Raw genomic sequence first — 19,002 nt, forward strand, 5'->3', positions numbered from 1 at the left:
AGATAATGGATTCATCTTTTTAAATATAAAAACATAGAATAATATAAGGTTGATACAATCTTTTAAGTGAAAGTAGTCATAGATATAAATATGTAGCTGTATTTTTAAATCCATGTTTTAATTGCCGTCTTTGATAATTATGAGGTGCAGTTAAAAAACAAACAAATGTGCGACATGATTGTTTGCATTTCCATTGCTGGGGAAAATAACTTTCCCTTTGAAAATGAGTCCTGTTTGTGTTGAATCCTCAATTACAGCTGCAACATTAAAACAATATTCAAACAGGATACCAAGGTCAAAATGATTCCCACCAAGCCTCTCTGAGGTGCCACTTATAATGAGGGTGTTGAACAGCCTTTTTAAGTTGTATATTTATAGTGTTTTGTCTCAACTTGTACTCATTTTTCCTTTTCCAAGTTTGCATGTTGAACAATGAGTGCACTAAGAAAATAAACAAATCATATAAAAATATGTTTTAATTGAAAGTACTACATTAATGGGTAATTTCACATTGCGTTGTTGTCATCTACTTGAAGGATTTTATTTTTACAGACATAATTGTCTCAATGTCTTCATGTTTTTCTTACCCTCGTTAAATGGATGTGACTAAAATGAAGACATTTACATTATTTAGTTGTTTTTTTCCTTTTAAATAATTTAAGCTCAACTTAAAATGAGAAGACAGGTCAAAAATACCTGTACATCATCAGATGTGAAAAAAATAAAGCGAATATACATTTCCTGTCAAAAGAGAAAATTCCTGCCGTTGTGAGACCTCTCCTTGTGTTAAACCTGCTGACATTTATTTGGCTTAGAATTACCTGCCAGCTCAATTTGGTAATAGCCTGTGTCATAAGAAAGCAAACCATCATATTTGCCCGTGTCTCGCTTTACCTGTGTGTCAGTCTCCACATCTTTCTAGCCTTGTGAAAGACAATTTTAGTTTGAAACAACTGTACAGAAGACCATATCAGTGTTAGGATTATTTGTTTGGTCCTTATAGAGGTTTGAGGAGTTTGAGAAAGAGTGAAAGGGCTCTCACAAAAAGCCGTTTTGAAACAATGAGCACAATCTTTGTATGTTCAACACCTTTCTTGTTGTTGCTCAGATAAATTTAGCCTTGAGGGTTTATATATGGTACACCTAAGCAGTATACATGCGTACATATATACAGTGTTGGCTGGTTGTGATTAGGTTTGAAATTGTCCTGGTTCCTGTTACACTGCCACACTGCAGTAGATCTGTAGAATTTTTGTTGCTTTGATCCATACTTTGTGGATAATTAGTGAGAACTGGGTCAGCACAGGGCAAGAAAGCAAAACCATGTTGTTCTTCTAGTGGGTGGCAGGGAGATGGTGAGATAGAGTTGAAGTGGGGGTTAGAGTGTCGGAAGGTTAAAAGGCTGTCACATATTAGTGCCAATTCACATTGAGACATTTTCTTTTCACTGCATTAAGGTCAAAGCAAATAAGCAGCACTGTCTGTTCTTTTTCTAGCATCATTTTAGTCACTGGGTGACCATACCCACTTGATAATTAAAAAAATCTTTTAAATATATTAAATAAATAAACATGTAACAGAGGTAAATTGCTACCTCATCACACACTGAAAATAGTGTAAGTCAATATTTGGACGCGATTTGGAAAATAACATTTCTTTTGGTGACACATCACATCCTATATCATTTTATTATAATAATTTATATTCGTTATTGGTCACTTTCTTAGTATTACTTTCAATGTCAGAGCAAATAAGTTGTTGGAAGCACTTTCACTGAGCTGGCTTATGGAAAAAATTAGTCTGCCTTCCAATCAGTGTATAGTATTGTTAATATGGAAGGAATTTGGGTTAAATTTCAAGAGTTCCTAAATTTGACATGAGAAGAGTATTTGTTGCCCTGATTTGTTGCCACTTTACACTCTTAATCAGGAGGTATTGTAAAGACCTAGCACAATGCAGCTTACAGGCACGAGTGATTTATTGACAGCAGTAGCCCCTTATGTATTTAACTACTATTACAGCATTGATTGAAAACAGCTAATACAGTGGCAATGTGAAATAAGCAACAACAGCTCAGACAGCAGGACACTGATCGGGATGTAGATACAAGGCGCCACAGGCCTCTTGCCCTTCCTGGGGTGGCCCCTTGCGTGTCCTTTACAGATAGCCTGGGTCATTTCCTCTGTGCATCGCTGAAAAGCGGTATATATCCCCACTGAGTGTTTACAGCTAAATGTTGATTCCTTTTAATCTGTTTCTTGTCTGGTCAAGGTGGAGGGTAGATCCTGGAGGGTTTGTATTGGACTAAGAGGGCAAAGAAGATAGGTAGGGCATTCAGTCACAGCCTCACACATGCACGCATGTGCGTTCACAACCTGAAAGTCGCATCTGACAGATTTCACCAAGTCTGCACCTCTTTTTACATTGAGCAGATGTGGTCTTACACTTGTTTTCCTTGGTAATTATCCTTCGTTAAGTGAAAGCATGTGCCAATCAAATAGCTTGGCTGGAAAGAGCAGTGCCTGGGCCAGGTTAGGGAGAGCGCAAGGGAGGTAGAGAGACCTATAATCCCACCCCTCCTCTTTTTAAAGCAGTGTCATTTCATAGTCATTACTACATTAGAGGCAATTCTTGCCATGGTGTCAGAGAGCTGCAACAGCTGCAGGACTGACATTATTATCCCTTCTTTGACTTTCAAGTGGTTGCAAATTTGATGATTATAACATTTAGCACTTGTCACATTAAATTATAGCTTTATGTTGTGTGTTACTTTTTTTCATTAAGCGGTGGGGGGAGGTAGTGATTGGGCCATAGAAATTTTATAAAATATTATAATTTTCAGACATCGTAAAGTAGCTTGTTGGTGTTTATTCACATAAATAAATAACTATAGAATGGGGAACCAGGTCACGTAATGGTCAGATATGCAGCCACACACTTCCAAGGTATTGGGTTTGTTGTCATCATGCTCGTGGTTTTTTTTTCCCTCTGGTAACACCAGCTTGCTTCCACATTCCAAAAAGAACAATTCAATCAGTAATCAAGGGCTAACCTGTGATAAAAAAATATATATCTGTGTGTAAATTAGTGTTTCCTTATGTGGTGTTTAGGTGTAGCTGTGCTAATTTCTATATTTCTGTTCATACAATATTTAATTGAATAACATATTGCAAGTCACCATCAAAAGATAAAACATCTAAATTAAGCTTTTGGAAAAAAATGGAAAGTCGCTCCCTCTAAATAAAAGACAGTGATAGAAAATAAAACAAAAACAAAGATATATGAAGTCTTCATGTCGTTGAACTACCATTCATTTTCACTTTGAGGGCCTACGAACCATAGTGAAGTGTGATTGCATGTGACAGTCGCCAAGTCTGCCCGTTTATCATGATGGATATACCCTGACATTGTGGCAGTGCAACACACAAAGACACCCGCACACAGATCTCTGATGCATGGACAGGAGCTTTATGAAGACTCTTCATAGAGAAACACACAAGCTATATATATATGACCAAGGCTTCACTTTATTTCTTGTGTAACATTCACTAATTATGCAATTCGTGCTTTCTTCCCTGGTGAATCTACATCAGCATTGGAGCATTGTTCAGGATGCTATGGTAATGAGATATTGATAATTAACCATGCTTTCTTTGTCATATTTGTAACTTGCCCAAAATATATAATATTTACATAGTTGGAGCTACTGAAAACTGGTCAGTAAGGCCTAAATTGACATTATCCTGTTTTATTTTATGTACTCGAACAATGTATCAGTAAGTTCCCATGAAATACAAGGTCAATTCTACAATGCAATAATAAAGTACAAGGCACATCCGTTGGCCATATTTAACCCTTAAAACGTGAAAGATGTTCTGTCTTTCTCTTTGTCTGCGCCCTTTCCACCTCCATACTTCGTGATCTTGACACATGCCGTTAACCTCAGCTCGCCTCACCTCAACTGTGAGACAGGAGAGCAAAACCCTCCCATAATATTACTTGTAACAAACCCCCCACCCCCCATCTTTTTGATACACAAAAGCAACTTGTTCAGGTTTTGCATATTGCATCCATTTGTCATTGCTATTCAAGGCCACTACAACGCAGTCTTGTCAGCGGTGCAATTTTATGTTTCCTTTCAAATAGTCGTGTGTATGTGGGTGAGTGTTTTTGTCTACACAGTATCATTCAGTAGACTTTTAAATTTGTTTTCATGCCTACAAATGTGGCCATTTGTAGAACAGGATGAATTCCTGTTCAGTGCCCGAGGAATAGACCAAGGGCAAATATTCTTTTGTCCCTTAAGTAAAAACAAGAACTTTTTGGGCCAGAAAACATGGATTTATTTATAAGTACGCTTGCACAACAAAATAATAAGTGGGGGTATCTCCAAATACATGAATTGTTTGTATTAGACATATCATGTAGGTTTAGGATGACATCCATGCATGCTACTTGTGGTTTGTTTAAATTTTGCATCAATGTATTTTGTCTGGAACATACTGTAGGGCTGAATTTATAATACCCACAATGTAAGATTTTAATAGCTTAACACACAAATTACTAATGATGTATTTTGTGAAAATATTCTTTAGGCCATAATGCCACCAAATACATCCAACAATGCCAAAATGGGCCTTAATGAATTACCTTAGAGCAGAAGAGGTTGCTCTAAACTTTAAAGTGAAGCTGTGCCATAAATGTTATTGTTGATTGACAAATTAAGATCCAGGAAAAATGATTGCTTAATTGTGTGATTGACATTCCTAATACCTGGGCTTCATCAGTAAATCGCCAAAAACGTTGACACCTTTTTTTTTCTTTTGTGGTGGAAATTTCTGTGTGAAATATAAAAAAAAATCACTTCATCAATGACCGAAGGAACACAATGCATGTAGCAATCATTTGCTTTCCCTGTTATTGTTATGCAATATTGATCAATTAGAATAAAAACTAGTCCATTGATGCTCATTAATTTTTGGGATATTTTACATGACATAACTTACTTTCTTGTTCTGTGGATCTGCCATTCTAAGTTTTTGCACTGTTTCACTTTTGCCAATTTTGCGCTGATTTATCAAACTATGTTTTGCTAATGATTGGCTAACAACTTTAAAGACATCAGTTAGATGTTTACAACTATTTAGCATTTTTTTTAAATACAGTCGCAATGCTTTCTGAAAGAAGTTCGTTATAACTGTGCCTATGTGGGGTCTGGCATCGTATTCTACAGAAGGGAAATTTTGAGATTAAAATCAACCTGGGATTGACAGTAAGAGCATATTCCCTTTGACAAGAGACTATCTCAGAATGGCTTCTTAGATACTTTAGTATTGCTCAACAACTCTGTGTATTGGCACAACACTGGCTCACCAGTTCAAAGACTACTTCTTTGACCCGTGTTCAGGATCTTTGGATCAGTTTTCTTCAGCTATGTTTTGCTTGGCGCTTTAGGTACGCCAACCCTAAATTGTCTTGTTTAAAAGCTAGTATGTTTACAGTCCGCTTTCTCTCGCTTTCAATACCCCCACAACCTCTCCATCCCATTACCACATGTTCCCAGTGCAGTTTTTTTTCAAAGAGGCATTTCTAAACCCTCCCCAACAAGTCCAATTTGTGTAAACATTTTAGAACTATGTCAACGTGTATAGCAACAAATGAAATGAACCTCTTTCACACACATTCTCTGTCATGTGTTCATTTAATCATTAACACAAGTAAAGGAGGGCGCAGATTTGTTATTGCTCCAATAGTATTTGCCGGTCTGGTATAAAATCAATTTAACACACTGACTTCATGCTAGATCAATCGAAAATGTGATTTGTCATTAACAGACGATAAAGATAGACAATTGATTTTATTCCATTTCAGTCAGTAACATCCACCATTTATTGCTTTTTTGTAAGCAGAAAAAGTGGAAGAAAAGGGATTTCAAAAATGATTATAGAGGACACCCTTGGTGAACCTAATAAGCATAAAGAAAGGGAATGTGATCATTTGAGAGCATGTATATTGTGTTTTGTCGCCAACTTGAAGGTAAAAATGAGTGAAAAAAGTAATGGTTGTGTAGAGCTTTTGTCGTTCACCAGTTGTTTTTTTCCCCTTATCATTATGAATTATCTGTTCATGTGTGCTTTGTAGGTTCATTAAAATACATCCTTGATTGTAGTCTTTTTGCATTTATTTTCAATATGCATTAGATAAGTTCCTTTAAGGAAGTTGATTAATTGATTGTTAAAAAATATTGTTATTATTTTTAGTTAGGTGAAAGTTCCTATTTAACAGTTTTCATTTTATATTTTGTAAGGTATAGTATATTAATATAAAAACTCACAAAATATATATTTTATACTACACTGAACCTTTTTTTTTCCTTTTCAAAACCAAACACCGGAAAAATGAATTCCTCTATCCCCCCAAAATAAAATACAGCACTTGTGATCTAAAGTATATTATATTCCACCTACTATTTAAGGTAGATGCAGTTACATTGAAGTTACGGGATTTAATAATGTTCGTTGCCTCCTTACATTCTTCCTTGTCTGTTGTCTGTCATAGTCTGCACCAGAGTTACTGTTGTGTTTTGTCGCTTCTGGCTTGTGAGGAGCCAAGTTGTGTCGGCAGTAGTGAGCAACATCTGTTTTGGGCTTGTTGTTCCTCTTGGCTGCTTTTCAATTGGATTTCCTCAAGCAGGGCCAAAAGCTGTCACCTCTGCCAGGCACTGTTAGTGATCACTGCCGGCCCCTGTATTAAGTAGGTGGTTCAGGGCTAAGCTAATAACTCTACCTCCTCTCCTGAGCCATAGTGCACCAATACTGTTTCCACTGGCATCCATGTGTATGATCCTTATAACTGTACAGCCAGAAGTGGTACAGTGGCTTGGCTCTCCCACTGTATGGGAGTTGAGTCAACGTGTGTGACCTGATGGGCGAGACACACAGGAGGCGACGTCACTCAGATTCAATTTATTTTCTATAGAACTAGCGTGACGAGGCGAAAATTGCTCCCACGGCTAAGCAACACGCAACCAATAGTGCATGTGCATGTGTACGCAAGTTTGTGATGCGATGGAAGATAATAGGAAACGGTTCTATTTCTGTTGCCTGTTCCTATAACCAATCAGCAACAGGTTTGTTCATCGACAAATCACCTGCGAGGAAACAGGCCAACCTTGAGGACCAGTTTGGAGATTCCTGGTGTAGTGGTTCACTCGGCTGACTTCGGTGTAGGCAGCATGGGATCAAGTCCTGCTCGGTGGCAGAGTGATTGTGCATGCAAATGCTTGTCTGTCTCTCTGTGTGCTCTGACTACACTTGCGAGGATACCAAAGGCCTGAGAGTTTAAATGTTCTGTGCAGGATTTTAGGTGTTTCTGTCTGCATGCTTTTATGGATGTCTGATGGCAAACCTGACAACTTCACTTTTTTAAACTGAGGCTTTAGATCTTCCTGGATTCTGCTGGAACCAATCTATCTGTTTTAAAGTTACTGCCAGAGTGCTCACACTACCATGGGTACTTCTTGTTTCCGCAGAAACCTCAATGGTTAAACTGTCTATGCTGGATTGGTTGGAACAAAAACCTGCATCACTTTGCCCACCCCTGCCTTATACCCTCTTATGATATGTTAAACTGCATCTGGGGCATCATTTCACAGATTGCACCCCGGGTCCAATCTGTTCTGGTAGACCTTGGCCCTCTATGCCCCTTGGACATAGGGTCCACCCTTACTTATGCTGCTATGATTAGAGCATCTGTGCTGTCTGTAAGTCGGCACAAGCCACATTCTTGGTGTCAGCCACTTCCTCAACTTGCCGGTATTACATTCCATGTAGGAGCTTGTCTGTTTCTCCTCTTTGCAATATTTTATAAAGAGTTGCATCATGGGAGTTTCAAAGACCACAGGCACAATAATAGTTAAGAACTGAAGTCTCATATGAAAAAAAATCAGATAAGCAGAGGTGAAGAACTGTGAGTGCAGTCAATTGTATTCCACGGATCAGCTCCAAAAAACCTGGGCGAATGCAATTTAATCTCTTTCAAATTACTGCATAACTTTAGCTCCAGACAAAAAGAAAAGATACACTGATCTTTCTATGTAAATAAATTATTTTCTTCCTGAGATCTTGAGAATCTTTTGGCGTTTGGTGTTTAGGGGTTTTCCCATTAGTACACAGCCCTGTCTGCCCAAACTCTATTTAATGAAACATTAGAATAATCTAAATTTGAAATCCTGTTAGGCAGAATTTTGTCTACCTTTGCCCAAATGCTGCTTTCATGTGTGTGCATTAACTTCTGCCTCACAATCTTCACAGATTTGTTAAAACAATTTTAGAAAGTCCAGATTAACTAATTGTGCTATCAATCAATTGGTCATGTTTTTAAGGCTATTTTACAGCGTAGTTTGTTCTTCAAAGTTTTGAAAGGAAAGCAAAGTTTTTTTGAAATATTAATTGAGGTGTACTCAATTATGATGTGCATTATATATACACCACTTATAGCAGATTGTATTTGTATGCACAGCCTTTGGTCACATTCACAATATATTTGATACACCTGGTTGGGCACTTTTTTATTCCTTAATCTTTTATTAAGTTGTTCTCTGTGTTAAAAAGTTCATAATACCCTGTCTTTTGGTTGTGGGTGTTAAAGCCTGCATGGGGAGGTGTTTATCTCATCAAAATGACAGCAGAGCAGCCTGGCTGTCTACCTGCCTGTTTGTCTGGCTTCATGTGGTCTTGCCAGCTTCTCTGGCCAGCTGGAGCTGTTACACAGGGGTGAATATGAAGAGCGAGGACCTGCACAGCATCAACTCCGTGGTCCATAGCACTGACAGATACTTTGATTTGACATGCCATGAGCAGTTAAAGTGAAAGTTATGTATACATGTTAATTAAACTGTTTATGCATGAAGAGGTCAGAGACATTAGCAAGTCCCAGTGCAGAAGTGTGAATTTCTTGCCTTTTTTTCTCCCCTCCATCACAGCATTTTCACCTCCTCTGTCTTTCATTTTCATGATTATTACCAGGTGTAAGAGCAAATTTTTCCTCCCCCCTTTTTGCCAAGGAGGGATGCAGATTCCTCTATTTGAGAAAAAATGTTTCTGAGTGTTTGAATCTAGGCTGAGATTTGTGACAATAAGTCAAAGTTGTGTGTTTTTCAAAGTACCTGGAGATAGAATATGTTTCCCCCTTAAGAGGCAAGAGTTGGTCATGCAAACACCACACAGTGAGGACCAACCTGGGATCGATCCCAGAACTATGAGGCCAAGGCTCAGTCACCGGGCCGCCCACGGACCCAATCATAAACAGACTAATATATAGCAATAGGAAATGTATCTTTTGAATCTTGAATCCACGGTAACAGTTTATTTTCAATTCAAGGCACAACAAAGGCTTGTGTAATTCTACATTCCACTGGTAAAATGTATCTGTAGAAACCAGCTGGTACCAGTAATTATTCCCAAATTGTAGTGTAACCGAAAATAGTAATTGCTTCTGCTGATTGTTTGTTTTTAATTAAGGCTTTAAATAATAATTTGACACAGAACTCATGACTGAAAAGTTCTTATGTTAAAGTATTAACATGTAAAAGGGCCTCCATTCAGTTTCTATCCGTATTTACAGTGAGCAGTGTACATATGTTCATGATAAAACAAACTCTTAACATTGGTGCTTTCTTTCTGTCCACCAAACTCTTACAACAGATAAGAAGTAAATCCTTAATGGTGAAACAAATTTAATTTTCTTTGTTGCATTGCATCACTCTCTGGGGGTATGATTGTTTTTGGTCAAACACAATGTTTGCTGGATTTAACTTTTTAAACATACAATTGTTCCGTAATTAGTTGGCTCCTAATTAATTTATGCACTCTTGTTTGATGTGCGGTATAGCAATACTTTGAAATCAAGTGTGGGCATCCTTTGCATAAATTTATACAATTTGCTGCAAAGTTCAAAAGAAGCACGTTATGAAAACTGCACACACATTTAAATAATGTGCCCCAATTTTGTTTGTGTTTGTTTATAGTGGGAATATTAATGAATTAACACTTTAAACAATCCATCATTATTGTTGTGCTGCTATTTATTTTTAACAAAATTATTCTCTAATAGACCACTTTTCTTAATGTGTGCATCATGTTCTTTCCACTTTGTTCACTGTACGCATAAGCTTAATTACAAATATGAGCAATGATCAAAAACATGACAATCAAATAAAAACAATGAGTTGGGAATTGTAATCCAACATGATAGGTTATCAGTAAAAACTGTGCAAAGTGCCTAGTTAGAACATACACATTATTTTTCTATTAAAAAATAAACACATTACTCTATCCATTTTATTTTAATCCAGTTCACATTAAATAGAAATGCACATAATCTTACAAAGCTATAGATATTCTAATAGGGAGGCCTGGGGTCGAGGATTTGATCCCAGGTCAGTCCTCGTTGTGTGGAGTTTGCATGTTCTCGCTGGGATTGCGTGGGTTTTCTCCAGGTATTCCGCTTTCCTCCTACAGCCCCAAAACATGCATGGTAGGCTAGTTAAACGGCCACCGATTCTGGGTGTCCCCCGGATGGTGCCTATAGATAGCTGGGATATGCTCCAGCAACTCCCCGACCCTTGTGTGGATAAGCGATTTTTGAAAATGAATTAATATAATAATATTTTTTATATTCCTTTATTATTGCCTTGTGATGTCTGCTGCCCATTATTTCACTAGACCTTGATGATTTATTCTTCAAGTTTTACTTTGGGGTGAGATGAACAGTACTTTCTTTGTGTGAATTCCAGATGAATGTTGCTAGATTATAAAAAAACGCCTCTTTTTGTTGACCTTTTATCGGATTTCACTCACCTTTTCGGGTTCCTTCTTTTGTGGAGGCAACAGGTTTACATTATGGCCTGAAGGCGGACGTACAAGCTTTTCTGTGTATGTGCAAAGAAAAAAAAGGGAAAAATAGAACTGAACTATTTTTCTGTGACAAAAAGTACACCATTTATGCATTCAAGGGCAGGGTATTGTGGAGTTCAGAGTACAAGCCACATAATTCTGTGTACATGAAATATCTTTTATGTGTCATTTTTTCATTATGTTCCTTTGCTCCCTTTCTCTGCTTCCACCAATAGTTTTCCTTGATGGTTATGATGGGCTTGAGTTGCTCTCTTTTTGAATGCGTGTGTTTTTGTGTCTCTCATTATAAATTACGCACTCACATTGGTAATACAGTGGTACCTCGAGATACGAGCTTAATCCGTTCCGGGACTGAGCTCGTATGACAAGTTACTCGTAACTCGAGGTAAAGTTTCCCATTGAAATGAATGGGAAACAATTTAATTCGTTCCAACTCTCTGAAAAAAACACCAGAAACAGGATATTGGATTGAAAAAAAATGTTTTATTTCTTATAATTCACCATATATTGACAAAGTAATAAATAACGAGTGGTTTAATAGAAATAAAGTGTTTAATCTAACTAAAATTGGCCGGATTTCGCCGAGGGGAGAGGGGCTTCGTTTTTTTTTTTCCCTCCACACAACGCACTCGTAAACAGAACAAACACTCCACCCTCACGTTCGCTATCGATGGGCTGTTTGCTGTCGTACTATTCCCTTCAAAATATTCCGAAAATGATGCACACAAATGTCCTCACAATCGGAGAACGCACGACCACTTGCCAACGAGCAGCAAGCAGTCTTATCAGCGATCGCCCCGCTGCTCATCTTCTTCTTCTTCTTCTTCTTCTTCTTCTTCTTCTTTTTCACCTCAGGCGCCTGAGGATTACCCTCAGCAGCGCTAGGGCTGCCACTGGAACACGGATAAGTTCATCCAGGGAGTTGCCCAAGCCGCGATGGTAGCGTTCGGTCATTAAGGCAGGACAGCGGAGCCATAAGTGTTCAGACGACTCTGTTTCCTCGTCGCACAGGCGGCAGCGATCCGAGTCGGATTTCTCATGGGAGCTACAGGGGCGCTGGCTAGCGGCTCCTTTTAGCTTGTAGCATCTGTGTTCGCGTCCCATCGAACGGCGCCTATGATAGAGTTGCTACCGGGGATACTTTTGCGAGCACGAGTATACTTCATTACCCAGAAAGCCCTCTTTTCACCGCGCATGCGCGTTGTGCGTTTCCTGGTCTGAATAGCTCATCCGGTGCTCGTAAATATTGTTATACACGAAAGATATGCCAAAAAAAATGCCATGGCAACCTGGCTTGGTCGCATCACGAAACTTTGACCGCATCAGGGGCGAATTATTCGATCGAAATTTCCCCCGTAAGACGAGCATTCCGTATGACGAACGGTCGTATGACGAGGTACCACTGTATTATGAATGCTTGCACTTGATGTGCAAGCATAATTGTGTCTATCCCTGAGAGAATCCTTATTTTAAAAAAAAATGTAGCTTTACTTTTAATTTGACGTGCTTTGTGATGGGGTTAGGGTTGAGGCACATTAATATTGTTGATGATACAAAAAGGGTGAAAGTGTGGAGAACCTGTTCACATTTTAAGCACAATTTCTCCTTTCATAAACACTCATCATTCAAGTTATTATATAGCTATATCTATATATATATTTATATTTGTATATATATTCATATATATATATTTATATATATAATATTTTATATTTAAATATATATATATTTATATATAATATTTTATATTTAAAAAAAAAATATATATATATATATATATATATATATATATATATATGATGAGACAGACAAAACAAGTGTAACAACTTTGTCCTCCCGTCTTATTACCACTCTCTCTTTGTCTGTTTGCAGGGCCTGTTCATCTTCCTGATATATGGGGTGTACAACACAGAGGTAAGTCTGCATTGTGTCTCAAGGCTGACGCAGTGAATGAGAGAAATGACAAGTTTCTGATGGGCTCCATGGTTAAAAGCTGTGCCGGTTCGGGGGGTTGTGGCAAGCGTGAATTTCTCTGAGTGTGTGTGTGTGTGTGTGTGTGTGCACGCGTGCGCATGTGTGTGAAACCGTTGATGGTGGGAGGGGGACTGAGATGGAAGGGAGGGGGACGTCGTTTCCACGCAAGCGTCCCACTGCCCTTCATGCTTGGACTAACTTATATGCATCCGAGTCCGACCATTAAACACTGACACGGCGTCGTTCTCAGCCACTCATTGCTCACCCACATTGCCTAATATTTCACTGCCTCTTTAAGTTTTTAAACTCACGGCCCTCCATTTAGAATACTGACAAAGCTGTTGGCCAGTGCTTGGCGAGATCCCGAGTGGTCCCCATACAAAAGACGGAGGAAGAAACAGTCGCAATGAACAACTGAGAACATATCATACTGTGTTATTAGATCATGCTTGGCTAAATGGAACAGAGAAAAGATGCAATTTAATGGATGGGACCCACCTCATGAAAATCGCTCTCAGTCAAAAATGTGTAAAGATGACCGCATTTATTATAACCATGTTTAAAGGATGTTCCTCAAACTGGGCCAACATTTTAAGGTTATCTTATATGAAGTGACATTAAGAAATTTGATTTAAAAATGTTGAGGAAGCAAACTTGGACAGCTAAACTAAAAATGTAGACAGCTGTGTTTGCATATATAGAATGTTCTCAAATATATTTGATTTTCATGGTCAAAAAATGAATAATGTATATTTTTAAATATATATTAAATTCTAAGATGTCTTAGAGCCCTTTGTCAACTTTCAGTGAATTTCCTTAACTGAACGAATGCTTTTTTTTTTACAGTAATTGTAACACAGTGGGAAAATTAGGCAAAAGCAGCTTTTAAATAATGCAATATAATACAAATGTGTCCTTTGCAAAAAAAAATTTAAAAAAATGTATAAAAAAGTAGTAAGCCAAATAAAGGGTGGATACTTTGAAGAGACTAGAAAATATTACGTTTTTATTTATTTCACCTTTTTTACTGAGTACAAACTACTCAGCCACCAGGCCACCATATCTCCTTGTTATGTTTTTCGTAAGCTAATGTTATGTGCTATTTATATAAAGCAAAAAAAATATTTAAAAGAAAAAAGTGCTTTGATATTCCAAGGAATACTTCCTCAATGTCAAAAATGTAATCAAGCTGGATTCCCACCTTTATGAATATGGCATGGAATGAGCTTTGCCTCTAATGTACTCAAAATGCATTGCATTTTTATTTAGGTTTTAATTTTTTATCATGACTAATTAATCACCCAATTAAAGCGCCTCATTTTTCATTGCAATTATCTTTTGCTTATTGGTCACCTTGTATTAAAACGCTTTGATGACCTTTTATTTCCATCAGATCCAAGGATGTCGGCAGGTGTTGTCGGCTATGCTGCTTTCATATGTTAATTGTTTAATTTACCATCATTGAAAGCCTTGAGTGTGTGCTCAAGCCCTTAAACACATAATGCTAATCTAAAACAATGCCCTTCCCCTCATTGTCAAATAATTCATTAAGTGGTGTCATGTAATTGCCTCAACAGGAGGCTCCTTTTGATATCATTGAAATCTTAGGAATCTTCCACCATTAAGTATATTATAATCATTTTTCCAGCCTCTGCACTTGTTGCACTTCTTGTCTAAATTAGTATGCTAGTGGTTAATACATTGTTATTGGTGTGTGTGTGTGTGTGTGTGTGTGTGTGTGTGTGTGTGTGTGTGTGTGTGTGTGTGTATTGTATTTTTCGAAATATCAGTTCCACCTGAGTATTAGTCGCACTTGCCAAAGAATGCCCGATGAAATGGGGGGAAAATATATAATCTTTCTGTGTGGAGTTTGCATGGTCTCTCTGTGCCTGCTTGGGGTTTCTTGGGGTACTCGGGTTTCCTTTTACAACACAAAAACATGCATGCTAGACTGGTTGAACCCTCTAAATTGTTGGTATGAGTGTGAGACTTCTTTTGTCCTGCAATCGATTTGCTGGCAACCAATCCAGGGTGAGTAAAATCTTCAAATGGATGAAGTGTGAATTATTTCAAATATAAAGAGATCACAGAATGAATGAGAATATTAGCGAATTACTAAATAATTATTAATATTTAAAATAGTTTTTTAGTAAACATTATCAAGTGAATAATAGTACAAATGGTTCATTTGTAAATATTATATTTGTATTTTTATTAAGTAGTTATTCATCCATACAGTTTGTAAACAAGATTACAAATTATATCCGGTGTCACCTCTTGCGCTTTATTTGGAAATTTTGAAGAATAATCCGTTTTCTTTGGTACGTGATCTGTTTTCATCTGGAGTATAAAAATGTAATCTGTTCTGCAAGGGCAGTCCCTTTCCCTTCAATAGCTCCATTTGTTGGTCTCACTGCTCTGTGTTGACAGATGATATCTTGAAGTCCTCTTCTTAGTTTGCCATCTCTATGTGTCACTTTCAAGTCCCATTAGCCACCAGGACACACAAGAGCACTTTTACTCATTTGGACACACTCACACACTTCTTTTTTTATTTTTTTTCAACTATTTTCTGTCATCGTCCACAAATGTCCGCATGTTTTAAAAATGCTCTTGTTTTGCCTAAAATTGATGCTTTAAAAATGTTATGAATGTATTACATAAGTGTGTTAAAGTATTTCTTTTTTTTTTTTTTTAGGTTCGCACTACAGTCAACAGGATTAAAGAAAGGAGGAAGGCGCTTAATTTTTCAGTATGTTATCCCTTTTCATTATGTCTGTATGTAACTCACAGGCACGTATGTGCATTTGCACGTACACACTTTCCAGCACACACATGCACTCCATGCACTCGTACGCACACAAACTCAATTTTCCAATTTTCTTTTTGTAGGGGAAACAAAATCCACACTTCAACAATGCCGATGAGAGCTGGCCACAAACAACCTCTTACATCCACTATCCTCTTACTAGACGACAGTCCATGTTAGGTGCCCTTATACATCAAACACACACTCTATAATAGCACTCCCTTTTTCCCCCGCTTCACGCTGCCCATTGCGGCCCCTTCATCCCAGCAATGTCAACCTCTGTGCTAGGTTACAAGTTTCTAATCCAGGACAAGCTGTCCCCTGACATTAAAGTGTCAGACCAGTATTTATACCTCGTGGGATGCTGTTGCGATGGTACCGCATGTGCGTGTGTGTCTCAGCCTCAGCAAAGCCCATTTCAGACCATTATGAACATTTGCAATACTGGGTTCTCAACATTGCACCCTCCTTTCCTCCTTTACCCAGCATCACTCACACACACATTATGATTTCCACCTTGTTAGTGATGAAATTAACTTTACTCTACTTCCTAGGTTATGTGAGTGAAGGCTTTATGGCCGCCAACTCTGTCCTTTCCCTCCCACCGCGCCCTGACCCGCAGATACCTCCACCAATATTCCCCACCTTGCACCCATCAGGTCATTGCAAAAGGAATGAAACCATTACAAAGTGCAGATTGATTTTCCAAATATCATGTGCCCCTCCACTTCTTTTGACGCCCCCACCACGTCGAAGATTGACACTGTAAGAATGTGAACAAATTAAATAAATAAATAGATCAGATGAGTTTGCGGGGTTGGATTGGGGGCTACTGGGGCCCATATCCATTGGTGGAGCTTGATATATTGGCTGCTCATGGCATCAGTGAGGCCCCCCCTCAGCATCTACTGTCATTTTTACTGCTTGCTTCTGAGGTGGTGGTTTTCCAATCTCGCTGGGTTACGCTACTAGAATGCATTTTTTAGACATCGCTGCCACCTGACGGTTTTTAGCTAATGCTGTTTTGTGTCATAAATCCTCTGAAATACCGTATCCACCTGTCCTTTGGTTGCATAGGAGACATTTTGCTCTAGATGACCGCACATGGCCCCATATATCCCCTTGTTGTAAAACACAGAATTGGGTATTGTGCCCCGCATGGGAGAGATAAAGAAGCTTTGCTAGTATTACTGCCTAAAAGGAGTGTTGTGGGGAATGTGGTAGAGTTTGTTGTATTTGTAATGATCAAGGGATTAGCCTCATAAAATCATGTACAATTGATTGATATCATTGAGTTAATGAAAATTGAAGGAATATTCACATCTGTATATATCATAGTGCATATCAAGATGCATAAATACAATTCACTGTCTTTAAAACAGCTGACAGGTTAAAGGTTTGAATTTGTATAGTGTTTAATTTTGATTTTTTTTCACTAATAAATCCAAATAATCCACTTCATCCCCCTTTGTAATCTAGACCCTTCACATGACTAGCACATAGTTTGCCCTCTTCCCTTGGGGTTTTGATTTTAAATGGACACATGAACACACAGCCACTTTGACCAATGTCACTTGCCTGTTTGATATCAATTGCTGACCTACACTGACCTCCCTCCGCTACGTAGAAAGCCAAATTGCTTTTTGAAATAAAGCTGCCAGTTTCCTGGCTCATATTAAAAAAGGCAAAGCATTCACAACACTTTTACCTCAAATCCCGTGACCCGTCTGAAATATTGTTACCAATTTAATGCAAAATAATATTCTTCCATGAAGCCATATACAGAAAGGACATACAATGCCAGGGTTTACATCAACTATCGACATGAGTAAACTATCCATCAGCTCATTGTTGTACGAAACACAGATTGACATCCGATTAGTCTTGCATTTAAACCACAGGGTGGTAACTGAGCTCATTTGGCTGCACACCATTCACCTAAATGTAACACAAACTGATTAAACTTCATTACAAAATCAGACTTACATGTCAAACTTTAAAAAAAAAAAAGGAAAAAAGAAAGAAGGGTGTTTCTGTTGAATTTGTTATTAGAAGTGTTACATTACTAAATGTTGACCTTGCACACCCTGAGGTCTGCATATTGCATATAATACCAGAATAGAGGGGCATGTGGCCATATGAAGCACATTCTCACATTATTATTGGACACAGCAGTGGCAACTACCTCATTTGCAAAAGATCAACTTTTTTTGCGTTAAAGTTGTTTAGGAGTTTATTATGATTATTAATTTAATTAACTGATAATAAAATGCAACACAGAGAGCAATAAATGTGTTTTCATTAAAAATAGATCATCATAACATCTTTAAATGAAACTGATCCTATAATTTTGTGCTGACGTGACACTTCTTTTGTTTATAGAACTGCGCCAGTTCCCGGCCATCTAGCTCAGGAACTAGCTCACAGCCTATGAGTTTACCAACTGCTAACCAGGATGAGGCAATCACTTTCCATAAGTTCAACACCCAAGGCCAGCAGAAGGAGGAAGACTGTGCCACAAGTAAGTTGTTAGTAATAAAATACAGACCACAGTAAGATTTACTTTTTTTTATTACAGTCTAGAGTTTTACGGTGGGAAAAAGTTAAAGTTTTGCTCCCTAACTAATAAGAAGCTTAATAATTTTGTAAAAAAAATCTTTTAATCCTTAGTAAATTTGAGAAAAGTAAAGCGTGCATATGTGAACTCGCATAGCAAATTGAATCGGAAGTCACACAGGGAAATTACAAGATAAAAGGCAAAAATGGTTCACCAGGTGGAATTTTTCTAAATTGATATTTCCCAATTAAATGTATGATAAACATCTCTTTTGTTCATTCTAAAAAAGATCTAACATTTTTGTATGTATGGGTGAAGTTGTTGTTGTTTACATTGATTCAACTCTTTGTTAAAAAAAAGGCCAAACAATCAACTTTCTCTGTGTTTGTCGACGGTCAGTCACTTCCGGCCCTGCGAACAGTGCATGGAAATATACACAAATCTACTATTTGCCAATGTCTGTATTTCAGAAATACAACAGTAACCAGAAGAACTTTTAAATACAAGCAATTTCCTCCACTCTTCAGCAGCTGGTTTATCTGTGATACATTAGTGCAAGGCCCTGTGTATCTGTTGAGAGAAATCAGACATCAGAAATATCCGGTTCACTGTAACACTAACCAGACACTCTGACATCAATCTCCCTGGCCAAGGTATCTTAAGAAAATACTTTATTGTGCAAGAATTGTTAATTCCTCATTTCAAGCATGTAAATTTAAAGAAGAGGTTGGTTGGTTCAATGACAA

General features: G+C 37.8%; 1 protein-coding gene across 2 annotated transcripts in view; it reads left to right on the top strand.

Moving 5' to 3' along the window:
• LOC144078756 (adhesion G protein-coupled receptor D2) overlaps positions 1 to 19,002 on the top strand; it is a 59,565-nt gene that overhangs the window by 17,438 nt on the left and 23,125 nt on the right. For both annotated transcript variants that reach the window (XM_077607082.1, XM_077607081.1), the window contains exons 20-22: positions 12,789 to 12,830; positions 15,589 to 15,642; positions 18,082 to 18,220. In XM_077607082.1, the coding sequence (XP_077463208.1) occupies positions 12,789 to 12,830; positions 15,589 to 15,642; positions 18,082 to 18,220 (235 nt within the window). The remainder of the gene's footprint in view (positions 1 to 12,788; positions 12,831 to 15,588; positions 15,643 to 18,081; positions 18,221 to 19,002) is intronic.

Source organism: Stigmatopora argus, chromosome 8, assembly GCF_051989625.1.
Source record: "Stigmatopora argus isolate UIUO_Sarg chromosome 8, RoL_Sarg_1.0, whole genome shotgun sequence".
In the NCBI taxonomy this organism is placed as follows: domain Eukaryota; kingdom Metazoa; phylum Chordata; class Actinopteri; order Syngnathiformes; family Syngnathidae; genus Stigmatopora; species Stigmatopora argus.